This window comes from Xenopus laevis, chromosome 2L (assembly GCF_017654675.1).
Source record: "Xenopus laevis strain J_2021 chromosome 2L, Xenopus_laevis_v10.1, whole genome shotgun sequence".
NCBI lineage: Eukaryota > Metazoa > Chordata > Amphibia > Anura > Pipidae > Xenopus > Xenopus laevis.
The window spans coordinates 112423394-112440071 of NC_054373.1; the positions used below are offsets into that span (position 1 = coordinate 112423394).

At 37.5% G+C, this 16678-nt stretch overlaps 1 protein-coding gene across 7 annotated transcripts in view; it reads left to right on the forward strand.

Moving 5' to 3' along the window:
- The window catches only part of dmd.1.L (dystrophin, gene 1 L homeolog), a 1148817-nt gene that overhangs the window by 872972 nt on the left and 259167 nt on the right, over nt 1-16678 (forward strand). For all 7 annotated transcript variants that reach the window (XM_018244936.2, XM_018244933.2, XM_041580924.1 and 4 more), the window contains 2 exons: nt 1991-2259; nt 15767-15913. In XM_018244936.2, coding sequence (XP_018100425.1) covers nt 1991-2259; nt 15767-15913 — 416 coding nt within the window. The remainder of the gene's footprint in view (nt 1-1990; nt 2260-15766; nt 15914-16678) is intronic.

Consider the following 16678-nt stretch of genomic DNA (forward strand, 5'->3'; position numbering starts at 1 on the left):
TCTGATGGTAAAGTTAGGTACTGGCCCTGCTCCGGCCCCTCACAAAATATAAATATGTGCATCCCAAGGTACTTCATCAATTGGCATTTTAACGAGCCTCATTGCCCAAGTCATGTTGGAAATTATACTTATCTGCGAGGAGACCTTCCGGGTCTATGCTCCAGCCAGGCATCAACTTCCCGGGCTGTTGTGAAGAAGTGGGTTTGGCCGTTGTCTACCACACGCAGCTTAGCTGGGTATAGCATTGCATAGGGTAGCTGCAGTTGGATTAGCCTTTTTTTGACGTCAGCGAACCTCATGCGCTGTTTACGTATCTCCATCGAGTAGTCTGGGTATATGGAGATCCTGGAATTTTCAAACATGATGTCTCCTTTGGTCCGTGCTTCTCGTAGAATTTTATCTCGGTCTCTGTAGTTGAGAAGTCGTGCAATCATGGGCCTAGACTGGGATCCTGGCGGAGGGGGTCTGCCTGGCACCCTATGGGCGCGTTCGATTGCGAATGTAGGAGAGGTTATGGATGGGAAGGTGGTCTGGAGCCACTGCTCTAGGAATGCTTCTGGACGCCCACCTTCTGCTCTCTCCGGCAGACCAAGCAGTCTAATATTATTCCGTCGTAGTCTGTTCTCGAGGTCATCTGCTTTCGCCTCCATATTAGATAGTCTTTGTTCCATGTTTTGCATTTGCCCCTGCATAGGGTTGACCGTGTCCTCAAGCTCTCCAACCCTTCTTTCGACCTCTTGGGTGCGCTCCCTTATGTTCTGGATATCATGCCTGAGTATATTAAAGTTTGTCTGGAGCTCATCTATTTTCCCAATAGTAGTGGCGTGGTTACTGTGTAGTAGGGATACGATCTCTGTTAGTGTAGTATTATGGTCTTGCTCTTTAGACGTGTCATTGGGTGACGAGCTCTCTGCTGGGCCTGTTAGCTGCTGGCTTGTGTTATTCCCCAGCTCCTCGTGTTCCTGGGGTCCCTGCATGTGTGCAGCACTTGTGCTTGCCACAGGGGTGTCAGCGCTGCCTCTGCCCCTGTCAGTGAGCTCTCTGTTGAAGCGCTCTAGTTTGTGCGCTGTTTGTGAGTTTAAAGTATAATGGCGCCTCTCACCTTGTGGCTGTCGGCTTACATCAGCCGAGTGACTGCGGCCGCCATCTTGGATTCTTTTGTCAGCCAGCGTGTGCTGTAGTTGTGGCGTCCGAGCGCGGTTTCTGCCCATTTCTTCGCCGCAAAACTTGCTGGATCGTTGGCGGATCGCGTGGGGGATCCTGCGTGCAAGTATGCGCCCTTGGGATGCTAGGTGTATGGGCTATTTGGCGGGTTCCGTGCGGGAGCACCAGTACGTGCGTCCTCTCTGCTCTACATTCGGTCACGCCCTCCAGAATGTATTATTCTTAATACATTTTAATTGCAGAAAATGCATAGTTTCTCTGTATATTAAACTGACTATAAACGTATTAAAAGGCTGAGCTTGCTGATACAGTCTGCCAACCAAATATAATTAATTGTTGACACCAACGATTTCTGAAAAGGCAGAAATGTGCAATACTGTACTTGCCAGGTGCTTAGCAGCAATATGTCACTGTTTCAAAATGTTTCCAAGCATATGTTCAGAAACTTTCTGAGTTCCTTAAATATGAATTTGTTCCACACTGTGATTACCACTTATCCATTATGTGTCCATTATGTCACAAATAATAATTAACAATGAAACAAGCAGCATGGTCTGTATGAGCCCCTGCATAAAAGCTTAAAAAATACACCCCTTAATGAATGACAAGAATACCTCAGCAGGGATTCAAGCATCTAAATAATGGGTATATTTGAAACAGTTTATTGCATTTAATACATGGATTACTTTATGAACAAAGCTTTTCATCACTAATTGTGCTTCAGCTAAAGAAGTTATTTATTATATTAAACCCAGGCAAGCTAGAATGAGTTGTTATTGCCAATTGACATTTTATTTTTTTTTAAAATGAATATATCACATTGCAGAAGCACAAACAGAAGAACAGTTCAGGAATATTAGCAGAGTTCTACAAAAGCAAGTTGATGATGTGACAACTGAGTGGGACAAGCTAAACCTGCGCTCTGCTGATTGGCAGAAAAAATTAGATGAAGCACTTCAAAGACTGCAGGAGCTCCAAGAGGCAATGGATGAACTGGACCATAAATTACATCAAGCAGAGGCTCTGAAAGGGTCTTGGCAACCAGTTGGAGATTTGTTGATTGACTCACTTCAGGATCACATAGGGAAAATTAAGGTAGGTTTCCATTGACACTTTCTAATGATTACAGCAGATGGAATTATTAAAAGTATTACATGTTACAAAAGTATAAACATAGTATAAAAGAAAAAAAACTGTCATATGAATTTGTAATTATAAGGGAAAAAATGATTTAGTCATTGAGGACCTACTGTTTCTTTATGCACCTATTTAAATTTGAAGGGTAGAAATGCAAACTTCCTAGTACTTTCTAAGCTGCTATTGGCATGCCTCCACTTTTAGAGTGTGAGGGATCTCCCATAATTAAATTTTTAAATTGTTTTCAAATTTGATGCCCTCAAAATCCAGTATGTCCTATTTTCCTATAATGTGCTATATTAATTGACATATCTTTCATTTATGTTAAAAAAATAAATGTATATACTATTTTCTTTCAACCCAGTATGATTGCAATAGGAAATAATCTGCCTTAGTAATTTTGCATTTATTGTGGGCAGGAAGATTCTGCAGTGATTACAGTTTATTGAGAGTTTGCTGATGTGTGAGGATCCATGCAATGCATCTTTTTTCTTCCCAGCTCACTGGCTCGGAATTAGCATCTGCTACAAAAATTGATTAGGCAAATACGTCAGTGGGCACATTTGGCAGAAAAAGATGGTCCTCTGACACCAGCAACTGTATTTTCTATAAAGAACAATTTTATTTTATTGATGCTGCTGCAAAGCTGGAGCATCAGAAAAAATATATACTAAAAGTATTGATGTAATACTATTAAATGGCGCACAAACTTGGCTTATTTTGCTCATTAATTATTGTATCAATTTGTCAGAACAAACTTTGACAAAAAAACAGGAACAATGAAGTAATTAGCAATCAAAACTCAGTTCTACTTTGTACCATACAAAAGACTCAAAAGTATTTCAGTAACTTGAAAGGGTGCTTTATTTGATATTTTTTAACTAGGTTGAATTAAATGCTGAATAAAGTGACATAATAAGATCCTGGATCATAGCAAAGCAACAAAAATATCAACAAGTCATAAAATAAGAGTGTGTCTTCATTATGACATAAACGCTATCTAAATTATCCTTCAAAATATGAATTCTCTGAAACATTAATACAAACAATAATATAACAAAAAATAATTTGCCAGGAATCTAGCAAAGCCATTTTTATCACTAGTCTACTGTAATTTTCTACTTTTGGAGATGAACAAGCATAAATTCTTATGGACAGTTTGAATAGGCAAGCAGGGCATTTAAGATGGGTCCAGCAAGAATAGGGCACCCCTCAATGAAATTTCAATGCATTCAGACAAAGGGTAATTTTCTAACACACCCACAATTATACGTGTTTCAAAAGAGTCCATATCGATGAAAATCAGTAAAGCACTTGCATTCAAACATTCTGCTTGGGGCACATTCCTGTAAGCACTGACCAGGAAAATTTATGAAGCCACGCCTCCTTTTTTCTAAACGTATCCTTCATTCTCTTTAACCTGATAAATGGCTCTTTAAAATTCATGTTAGGGTTTCTGTATTCCATACTGAATAGACTTAATCTACCTATAATATCAGAATACTGGTGCATCATGCTTGCAGAAGAGTACAATTTTGTGTCAAATATGAAAGAAGACAAAAGTAGAAAATGCATCAATTAACATAAATTTTAATGATTCATAGCACCTTTGTTAAGAACTTGAGCTTGTACCTCACTGAGGTATTTGTGCAGGAAATAGTCACAATTATGTGCCCAAAGCTAAGCATTATTGCTCTACCCTTATGGCTAAAGGGGACCCATTACACGAGGCTTAAAAAATGTATATACTATATGTTATTTCAGTTTTTGGTACTATAAAGGTACATAGGTACATGGGGGTGGACTCTAAAAAACGTATTTGAAATCTACCATCTGAATGGGAATTGCCACAAATTTTCCAAATGGCATATCCAAGGCAAGCAATACTGGTAATATGCTAGCTGTCACATTACATTTACAAGCAAAGGCAGTTTAATTTAACTGTTGTCTACTTCATCAGTCTGAACCAAGCTGAACTTATTGTTAATTAGCAAATCACATAAAAAATTAATGCTTTGTTATTAAAGAGTTAGACAGATTCCAATACCCCAAAGGGGGATATTTAATTAAAAAAAATAAGAATTCATCAACATAAAAGGGATAACTGCAAGTGTTACTACTGGTTTTGATTAGATAAATATATGCACATGTGGAGCATTGTGGGTCGTTTTTAGGGTATATTAGTTTCTTTGCATCTCCAGTTGTGTATTCTAGACTTTAGCTCTTTACTTTACATGGCTGTCCAAATCTTCCAGAATATATACAAAACACTACAAGGAAGCAAAAACATTAAAAAGGAACGACAACAAAAAAAATATGGTGCAGCATGTCAATTAAAGGAGCAAAACACCTCCATGAATGTGCTGTTGTCCACTTAAGGACACATAATTTCAATTGTAAATAATAGTAAAATGCCCAGTGCAACAAATTCGAGCTGCCGCATGAGGTCAAGCAGTGAGTTAGCTTACTTACCAGACCCAAATGGGTCAGAGTTCAAAATATAATCCCCACTGTAGCGCTCTTTATCAAATCCAAAGCAGGTCAAGACATATAGGGGCAAATTCACTAAGCTGCGAAGTTGCGCCAGGCGCAACTTCGCCAGGCGAAGTTTCGCCAGGGCTCCGCAAATTCACTAAAATCCGAAGTTGCGCACAGGGGTAGCGTAAGGTTGCGAAGTTGCACTAGCGTTGATTCGCTATATAAAGCGAAGTTGCGCTAGCGAAGGCTAATTTGCATACGGCGCAAAATTCAAATTTTAATGGAGAAAACAAATGGCTAGAAAACCTTCAAATCAGCAAATAAAAATTTTATTATGCCCTACACATGTGCCCACTGTCTAGGTAAGTTGCCATGAGTCAGAAAATGTAGGGGGGAGGAAGGGGAGCCCCAAAAATTTTTCAATCTTTTTCAGCCTATCACCCATCATGTAGAAAACACGCCAGCGTTTTTTGGGACTTAGAAAAAAAATTGACTTTTTTTTAAACAATCCCTATCTACTCTATTGCGCTTCGCCAGGTCTGAGGTGGCGAAGGAAGTCTAGTGTAAAAGGTAGCGTTCAGTACACTGCGCAAGTTAGTGAATTTGCATAGTTTCGTCGCTAGCGAAGATTCGCCTGGTGTAAGGTTGCGAAGTAACACTAGCGAAACTACGCCAGCGTTCGTTAGTGAATTTGCGCAGTAGCGAAAATTAACGCTAGCGTTCGGCGCTTCGCGCCTTAGTGAATTTGCCCCATAGTGTCTAGTCTCCAATGTGAGAGTATAAATGTCAGCAACCAATGTATATTTCACAGGGATCATACGGAATACTCAGAATATGTACATACTGCATATATGGACTACTTACAAATATGCAGATAAATACAGTGTGTAACATAATGTCAGAATTTCTCTAAACTTATGTGTGGTCCCACCACTCTTCCATTGAAGCTCATATCTTGCCAGTATCCAGCATTTAACCTTTAAAAATGGACTAAAGTTTTGCTCCAATGAAATGGCACAGCTGTCCCTTGTGGCACTCCTTTCACCATCGATGCTACGTCATTTACATGCACATTACAACAAATGAGTCCAACAGACCATGAATATTCAGACCATGAATATGCAAAAGAGGCAACTCAGATTAGTATCTCCACAAATGTGAAGACCCGCCACAGGTGCTTAAAGGAACAGTAACACCAAAAAATAAAAGTAATATTAAAGTAATGAAAATATCATGTAGTGTTGTCCTGCACTGGTAAAACGGATCTGTTTGCTTCAGAAACATTACTATAGTTCATATAAACAAGCTGCTGAGAAGCAATGGTGGAAATTGAAAAAAGGCCATATGGCACAGGTTAAATAGTGGATAACAAATAACATTATGTTCTACAGAGAATATCTGCTATCTGCTGTGTAACTTGAGCCTTTATTCCTTTCAATAGCTGCCCCATGGCTACACAGCAGCTACTATAGTAGAGTTCCTGAAGCAAACACAGCAGTTTTACTAGTGCAGGGCAACACTGCATTATATTTTTATTACTTTAAAACAATTTCATTTTTTGATGTTACTGTTCTTTTAAAAGTGTATCTGAAAATGGCTCAGACAGTCCAATACTGTATAATTAAACATAAAACCAATATTAGTAAAAACTGTTATAATAAAGTAGATATAAATGATATATACATATTAAAATGTATACAGAAACATTTGTATTAAAAAGATAAATAAAATAAATGTTGGGACAACACCACCAATCCATAATGTAAAAATTTTTTAATGATAATGAACAAATGGGGAATGCTCATACTTATATAAAAATATTATACAGTCTATGGGAAACCAGGCAGTTGTATTTAAAAATCTATACGTTTCCCTTTGTCTGAGTTTTGTATACCAATTTTGCTTGACAAAGGGGCGTGCCCCGAAACGTTGCACTGCATTCAATAAAATTGCAAGGGCTTGCCCTGCTTAACTAAACTCCTGTGTGCCGGTGATCCTTCTACGTATACCAATTTTTTTACAAGGAGACCATCCTTTGAGCAATTTATTCTTATCCTGAGGTATTGCCCCTGAGGTATATTTCTAAATATAGTTGAAATGATGGCCAGGGTTTTTGATGCAACCTAATCTCAATGCTATTGACCTCCAAAAACAGTGTTACATCTAAATACTGTATTTACTGTAAACCAATGAACCTTAGGTTATAATCGTTGCTATTGATGTATATAATAAACTCAACAGGTCCTTTATCCCTTTCCCAAATGAAAAGTAGGTCATCAATATAACTTGTGTATAGGGCTATAAATCTCTTAAATTTGTCAGAACTTCATATGTACCTATTCTCCCGTAAGTCCATATATACAGTAGGTTTGCATACAATAGAGCAGTTGTACTCCCCATCGCTGTCCCTTGCTTTTAAAACACAAACACATTATCAAAAATAAAATAATTGTGACACAACATAAATTCTATGTTTCTAATAAAAAAAATATTGCAAAGTAGCAGTATGTGTCTCTTGTGGGGGCTTGAAAGGATCACTTGAATTATTACCATAGGTTTTATGTTCTCTCTCTGGTGCTGCCTATAGGGCCAGTAATGTGGACCTTAAAGGGGAAGTAAAGTCTAAAATAGAATAAGGCTAGAAATGCTGTTTTTTGTATACTAAACATAAACAGGAACTTACTTCACCAGAAGCCTAATAAAACAAATGATTTATGCTTTTCAAAGTTGGCCACAGGGGGTCACCATCTTGTAACTTTGTTAAACATCTTTGCAAGACCAAGCCCATGCATATGCTCAGCGTGGTCTGGGCTGCTGCTTAGGGATCATCATAAATTATTAAAATAGCACAAGTCAAATAATATCTGCCAGAAGCTAATACAGCAAGACTGATTAATAATCAGAATATACAGACTGCACTGGGTCCTGTGTTGTCATGTAATCTAATGTGGATTTTATAGTTTTTGTATTGTTTGATACAAACTTTCTCCAACTCTGCAGATCCAGTGGCTGTTGCAAAATAAGTAGAATTCCAATTTGTATCTGTTTAAATCTGGCTCCATGATCTTTGTCCCTGCAGCTGGAGTTGGGAACAGTAAAGGGGATGTAAAGGCAAAAATAAAATCCAATAAAAATCTCTACACAGTCACAGACTGTTCTACAGGGAAACTACAATAGTAGTGTTTCTGAAGCAAACACTGCAGTTTTACCAGTTCAGGGCAACACAGTATTATATTTGTATTACTTTAAAACAATTACATTTTTTGATGTTACTGTTCGTGGCCCCTTCTGTTAGACTGTTGGGTGTATCCATAAGGAAAATTGGGTTCATTATTACCCCCAAATGCGGATCTACCCTTTTCATAATTCTGGTAATCCCGTGTCTCCACTTTCTCCAAGATATTGTTTTTTTTGCTCAGTTATCACTACAGCTCATCATACTAGAGTTAAGTCTCCTACATTCTTCATTATCTCTGCATTTCACCAGTTTTTCTTGTTTATATCTTTCCCACTAGAAGACAGCTGTTTCTCTCTATATTTAACTATAACGCCCATTAGTCTTAATGAGCATTCATCTAGTATATTATCCCATTCTTCAATGAATTCAGCATAACTATAACTCCCATTAGTCTTAATGAGCATTATTTGAAGATTGCTTATATCATATTCATTGTTAAATGGAGAACAACTGCACAAACAAGGTTAAAATGGGTCATGCCTAAGAAATGTTCCCTGAGCAGGTTTTATACAAAAAAAGCAGATCAAAGTACATATCCAGTGTATTTGTAAATGAGTCCAGGGGTAAATGGGTAAATGTTCTTCTTAAAATGAATGTTAGCATGTTGTGGACAATGAAATGACATAAGAAAAAAATATGTGCACTGATCTGCAATTTTTAACAGTATCTGTTTGACCCCAGAAACCAGTGGATACATTAAATAATTCAAATGCCACAAAAATAGAGAAACACCCAATCTCAAATTGCCACTAAATATCAAGGTCTATATCATCCCACTCAAGTAGAGATACAAAAATGAATGTTGTGCACTTCCACCCCCAGCTGAAGTTTGATGAGAGGTTGGGATCCCCCATATTTTTTTCCTCTGTTTCCCAATTGCCTACCTTTTTTACTTTCTACCTCCCTGTTTGGTATTCCCTCTCTTCCTTCCTCTTAGTTTGCTTTTTTACTGTAAGATCCATAGGTATTTAGGGATGTTTGCAAGCTATGCTGTGAAGATCAGAATAGCAAAATGTCCTACTGATCTGTTTATCAGTACAAATGGAATCCCTTATCTGGAAAACGGTTATCCAAAAAGCATTCTGGATAATAATGTCATGCCTATATTTCTTTCTCTGTTTAAAGGGATACTGTCATGGGAAAAAAAATTGTTTTCAAAATGAATCAGTTAATAGTGCTGCTCCTGCAGAATTCTGCACTGAAATCCGTTTCTCAAAAGAGCAAACAGATTTTTTTATATTCAATTTTGAAATCTGACATGGGGCTAGACATATTGTCAATTTCCCAGCTGCCCTAAGTCATGTGACTTGTGCTCTGATAAACTTCAATCACTCTTTACTGCTGTACTGCAAGTTGGAGTGATATCACCCCCTCCCTTTTCCCCCCAGCAGCCAATCAAAAGAACAATGGGAAGGTAACCAGATAGCAGCTCACTAACACAAGATAACAGCTGCCTGGTAGATCTAAGAACAACACTCAATACTAAAAACCCATGTCCCACTAAGACACATTCAGCTACTGTACATTGAGAAGGAAAAACAGCAGCCTGCCAGAAAGCATTTCTCTCCTAAAGTGCAGGCACAAGTCAGATGACTGGTGCAGAAGTCTGCTGGAGTAGCACTATTAACTGATGCGTTTTAAAAAAAAACATGTTTTCCGATGACAGGATCCCTTTAAGAAAAAAATAAACTATACAAAGGTAAATAGAAAAGATCTATTATCCAGAAAACCCCAGGTCCCAAGCATTCTGGATAACAGGTCCCATACCTGTATTTACATTAATTTCATTTGACTTAAACGGGGTCCTCAGAACTTAGCCAAACAATGTAATGAAAACGGAATTGCTTGACTAACATAAATCACCACATTGCCGTTTCATCTTGTTTGCAGCATTGATTAAATTAATAAAAAAAGGGAAATTTCTGCGTTTATTGATAATTTCTAACCACACTTTCTTGTCAATTATTTAAACAATAATTAGAGATTTAGATAAGAAACACTGAATATGCCACATTTTCAACCACACACATAGCTAGAATGACTAAAACTAGAAGTAAGTAAAATAAAATATATCCTTTGTCCGACTAGCAAAAATAGGTATATGTTTTTAAAACAAATATACATAAGTCTCTTTCTACATTGACCTAATAAAATATACATAACATATTAATGTTAGTACAGCTTATGCCAAATGGTATTTTAAGATGGTCTCAGTCATCTCATAATGGCTGCCTATTTCTGTCAATAATAATAATTCCTGAATATAATGTTCAGGGATTCTTATTGGCATACACAGGTATTCAATATGAGTTGACTGAGACCAGCTCAGCCTGGGAGGTATACCCGACAGGCAAGAGTGGCTTGTTATTTCTGCTTTCATTTGTGATGTGTGTCACAGAAGCAGAATTCCATATCCATATTGAAAAATGGTAATAAATGAGCCACTAAGGACTGTAAAGAACAATTTCATCATATTACATCCAGTGAGACAGTGTGTCCCAGTCAAGTTCCTGTTATACATTATTTAGTACAGTATATTCATAACCAGGTCATCAAAATCTTACAGTCATCCATTGTAATCAACAAAGTTTTTTAGGTTTAAAATATTGTTATTAACAAAAACAATCAAAATAAAAGAGAGGTTTCCATTAAAAAAAGATAAATATGCAAATTTTATAAAAGTATGGGCTATAGAAGTGTGTCTGCAGACCAGCATTAGTGGGCAAGAGAGACGCATGTGAGTTTGGCACTTAGAGAGCTCTTTAATGTGTAACATAACATACTCTGCAACTGATGCATGAAACATTAATTAAAAGAAATTTCTCCTGATGTGTACCTTTTTCCTTTTTCTCAAAATGCCAACCCCTGCCACTGTAATGGACTGACTGAATGAAGCCCCATAAGACATCAGACTATCTAACAAGTAGCATAACTAGTCGTCCAGAGCTGTTTCCAGAGCTACTGAATGAGAATATAACAAAAATGGGAATTATATGATGGCGGAAGAAGAGAGCTGTATAACTCTGTGGGAGAAATACCAAGTGGTTAAAATATTACTGTTGTCTTAAGGTGTTAAAGATAAAGGTGAAATTGGCAAATAGGCACCTAGTACTCCTATAGATCAGCACAAGTAGGCCTATCCTCTATTTATATGTCATTTTAATAATAAGCACGATACTTACTTTTTGTAAATGAGCCCTGACAAAGTTTCAACATAGTGGTCAGTTATGTTATCTCTAACTCAGCAGGTTGTCTGCCTTATCTGCTGGTTCTAACTGTACTATTATTGTCTAGGGATGAACCAAATCCAGGATTCATCCTTTTTCAGCAGGAATTGGATTCAGACGAATTCTAGTGCCTGGCCGAACTCAAACCAAATCCTAATTTGCATATGTAAATTAGCGTCTGGTAGGGAAATCACGTGACTTTTCGTCACAAAACAAGGAAGTAAAAAAATTTGTTACTACTTTTTTCTTTCCTGCCCCTAATTTGCATATACAAATTAGGATTCGGATTTGGTTTGGTATTCAATTTTTGGATTATTCCCAAATAGTGTATTTGGTGCATCTCTATTATTGTCTCTGCACTGGCCCTTGTATCCCTTGCAGTGCCTTCTTATACTGTATATTTATCTTTATGTATTAGCACGCAAGGTTCTGACTTTTTCTCTGACCTTCGATTTATTATTGATTTTATATAAGGCTAACCACAAAGTCAGGTGCAGTCTGACATCACAAATTATGCTTTATTTATGCAAGCCACCTGATAAATCTGTATTCGTTGTATTGTTCCCCAAACAGAAAAATAAAATACTTTAGAAAATGTTCTATTTAGTAGTTGTGAGTAGATATAATAAAGCCTTTAACAAAAAAAAACAGGGCAGTTATAACAAGTTTTACCATTGTGTGAATAACTTTTCCTTTGTGGGAATATAACGTTGGCAATTTGGGAACTGGGAACACTTCTAGTAATTAGCTATTAGTGGACTACCAAAGATTTGTGCTTGAAAATACCTCTTTATTATAGTGCAACAGCAAGTATGCCAATGTCCCTTGAATCTGCAAAAGTCAACAACATATATTTTTACCAACATGTCAGTTTACAGCTCCATCAACAGTTTTTTTTTTTTAAATTTAAATAAAGGTAGTGAGCACTTTTCACCAGAGCCAAATATGGTTTGGCAGGTTGGGCAATAGACAAATTGGCAGTGAAGTGAGAAATTGATTTGTTAACTGATTCAAAGCTTGGCTCTGTATCATTAATTGTCCAGTAATGGCTGCGTTCTTTAAAATCCATACACAAGTAGGTCTGTGCTTCCTGTTTTTGCTGATAAATAAATCAAGATAAAATTTAACAATAGTGATTAGTTTCACAGTAGAAATTCCCTGACTGATATAAAATTGTTTTGAAAAATGTGTCACTGAGGTAAAATGACAAATTCCTAGTTATAAACGGTTAGTAGAGCTCAGGCCCGGACTGACAATCTGTGGGTTCTGGCAAATGCCAGAGGGGCTGCTATAACGTCCCATAGAAAGTCAGTATTTAGTGGGCTGGTGGGAGCTGTTTGGGCCTCTATGTGGGCTGATTGGGCCTCTGTGTACCTGAAATGCCAGGGCCTGTTTTAATTCTCAGTCCAGACCTTGAGAGTTGCCATATCTATCCCTGGGCTTCTCTGTAAACTCCATCAACCCCTTTATAAAGAAACCCAAATCCTACCTTTTGGAGTACTAGAACATTACCTGCCCAGTCTTTGAACTTACAGGATCAGTAACATCTGAAAATGAAAGTGTTTTCAGGGAATGACAATATAATCAGGGGCGTAACTACAGAGGAAGCAGACCCTGCGGCTGCAGGGGGGCCCAGGAGGTTTAGGGGGCCTATGAGGCCCTAATAAATGAGAAATGTCAATATATATATTGGTAAAACAGGACAACCTCTGGCAGTGGCGTAACTAGATATTACTGGGCCCCACAGCAAATTATTTTTCAGGCCCCCAAAATGTTTAGAGGTTGACCAATAATTATTGAAATTGTATATGAATTAGGGCCTCATGGGGCCCCTATACCTCCTGGGCCCCCTTGCAGCCACAGGGTCTGCTTCCTCTATAGTTACGCCCCTGACCTCTGGAAATGTTGGGGGCCCTAAAATTTATTTGCTGTGGGGCCCAGTAGCATCTAGTTACTCCACTGAATATAATGTAATATTTTGTTGCCCTGCACTGGTAAAACTGGTGTGTTTGCTTCAGGTAGACTACTATAGTTTATAAAAACAAGCTGCTGTGTAACGAATGTGTATCAAACACAAGATACACAGTAGATAACAGATAAGCACTGTAATCCCATTGTATACTGCAGAGCTTAACTGTTATCTGCTGTGTATCCTGTGTATTTTCCCAAATTTCAGCTTTGAATAGCTGCCCCCATGGCTACACAGCAGCTTGTTTATAACTATTGTGGAGTTCCTGAAGCAAGCATAGCTTCTGTACCAATGCAGAGCAACAGTACATTATATTTTCATTACTTTAAAACACTTTAAGATTTTGCCGTTACTGTTCCTTGGCCTTTGGCCAATCCTTGTGTATTTGCCCTCCTATTTTGTGCCTGTTTATTATCCACCCACTTAGAATGTAAGTTCTATGGGCAGGGGCTTTCTTCCAACTGTGTCTTGTATCACATGGCACTATATTAAGTATATATTTATTCTTATTTATTATAATATTGTCTTCCCTGTGTGCATTTTTCTTTACAGTTTGTACAGCAGGGTTTATCCAAGTAGCACTTATACTACATCTCCTGGATCTGGGCACATCATTGGCATTTTTTTCAAGGTTACATAAGTTAATGCTTTTTAACATGAGCCTCTCTCTCTGTCCATTATTTTCAATTTGACTCGTAGTCGAAGTCAAATTTGGCCTATTCGATGGTCAAAGTACCCAAAAATTACTTCGAAATCTGAAGTTTTTAATTCGAAAATTCACTTCGACCTTTGATAAATCTGCCCCCAAATGAAATTACTCTCTTAGAAAGGAGGCTCTTTGCCCAGACTCCAGAAGGTCAAACAGCAAACCTAGAGAATATATATATATATATATATATCTCTCCACTTATCGGCACGCACCACTCAATGCAAAAATTGCCGGGTGCTCACCAAAATCCTCATACTCCACCAGATGAAAGCACTCACGGGTCAGTCATATGAGTACAAAAAAGCAAAATTTATTCCAACAACCACATATCTACGCGTTTCGATCCCACTGGATCGTCATCAGGATGACGATCCAGTGGGATCGAAACGCGTAGATATGTGGTTGTTGGAATAAATTTTGCTTTTTTGTACTCATATGACTGACCCGTGAGTGCTTTCATCTGGTGGAGTATATATATATATATATATATATATATACAAAAACCCGAACTGGAGCACTCCCAAGTATTAGTCAATGCCTAGGTGCTGGTTAAATGGATTGGATTAAAATCCTTCGATCGAACGATTATTCTTTCGATCGTTCGATCGCAGGAATATCGCTAAATCCTTTGACTTCGATATTCGAAGTTGAAGGATTTACATTCGGCAGTCGAATATCGAGGGTTAATTAACCCTCGATATTCGACCCTATGTAAATCTGCCCCTCAGTAATACATAATTGCATTAACCCTAAAACATGCAAAAAACAGGCAACGTTTCAGGTCACCCAAGCGCATTTTCAAACTGAAAGTTATATGCAGCATCATATATTCCATGTACATATAATAATATTATATGGTAAAAATGCAAATGGCATAATTATTAGCAGGTTGGAATATGGCCTCATCACAAATAATTCAGTATACACGCAATGGGTTGTAATAACTGGTGTTGGCGGAAACAGTAAGAAAGTAGCTTGGATTCTATTAGCAAGACTGGCCTTTTTATTTTGTAAATACTACATTTATATTTCAGTACTACAGTATACGGCTTACAAATTCAATGATAAACCCACCAAAACAGCTCTGATCATCCTAATTTAATGCAGCAAAGTGACAGAAAAGTAGTGGCATATGATGCATAGTTATGTTATCATTAACCATTACTGTCAAGTTATTATATATGATTTTCTCATTCATTTTGTGGAGGGAACTCAACACACTAGCATCTCTCTAATCATATGAGTACAATTCTATAGCTGCCTACAAGGGATTTTTTTCTAAGTAGTTCAGTCATACAGTTGCTTCAATCTTCAGTCATAAATGTGGCTGAAGGAGGTACTAGATCCAGGCTATTTCAGTTAATGAGCTTCATACTTTACATAGTTCCGTTTCGCCATACAGATGGTGAAGCCTCACTCCTGGGTGCATGAGAATCATTGTAGCTTATGTTCTTCAGCTTGCTAACCATTCCCTAGTGGAAATGCCTCTTAGACAGATTATATTGAATGATACAAGTAATTGAAAGTGGTAGATTTGCCCAATCATGGTAAAACAGTTAACGTGTCATTACTTATTATTATTACATTTGGAGTCAGAGGAAGAAGAGAGTTAAGTCAAGTGAAACAGCCAATGTAAAGAATTAGTAAGATGTAGCAAGATGCATACTTGTATTGTACTAGTCCAAATAAACGTTTTATGAAGGTCTGTTTACTGACCTAAGATAGCAAGTAACGAACATTCAATTCTGCGATTAAATACTGTTTGCACATTGAAAAAAATTAAGAAATGCCATATAATTCATTGTTCTTAAGGCTACACTAAAACATGTATTTCTTTTTTTCAGACTTTCAAAGCAGAAATTGCCCCAATTAAGAACAATGTAAACGAAGTCAATGATCTTGCCCATCAGTTTGATTCGACTGTTATCCAGCTTTCCCCTTATAATTTCAGTAGACTAGAAGACTTGAATACCAGGTGGAAACTTCTCCAGGTAATTTTACTTTTTTCTTTGTGATTTGTATGTATTTATCTGCTTTAAGGCAGGTCATTGACTGTTTGCAAGCATTTTTTTTACTATGCCCCAACTGTTATCCTTCTTTTGAAAAGAGCAGATAATTTGCCTTTCTGTCTAGATAATGGAAACAGAAATAAACAATGTCAGCACTAGCTGGAATGAAATTACATATCATTAAATGGATAAGCAATACTATGAGCAGCAAATGAATGCTCAAATGGCATTATTATCACATTATTTATTTTTTAATAAATCCTTTGAATTGTTTTTGTTGCACATAATCTCCTGTTTTCCACAAGTCCGTCTTAAAGTGGCTTAGTTTGTCTTAGTTTAGCTAATGTTTCTAGACATAATTGTCATATTTACCATATTCCATTGAGGTAAATGGAAGCTTTGTAAAGACTGAAAAATAGAGGGTCACTGATCTTGAAGTACATTCTTTGATACTTGTGCTCAGTGATATAGATAGCTTGAGTTACCAATGACAAAAGTTGATCATTCTGCTGTAAGTACTGCTGAGAACCATAAACTCCAGCTGGCCACATGAAAGAAAATGTTGTTGAAAGTTTTCTTGTACTACAATCAGTGGCGTAACTTTAGAGAAAGTAGGCCCCACAGTCATCTGCTTCCTCTATAAAAACTCCCCCCTCTATAGCCTCTTTTCTAACTGTGAGCAGGGAGGGAGGACACAGTGAGTTTAAGATGCCGGCTGGTGTGGGTGGGCAGGTGCCAGGATGGGAT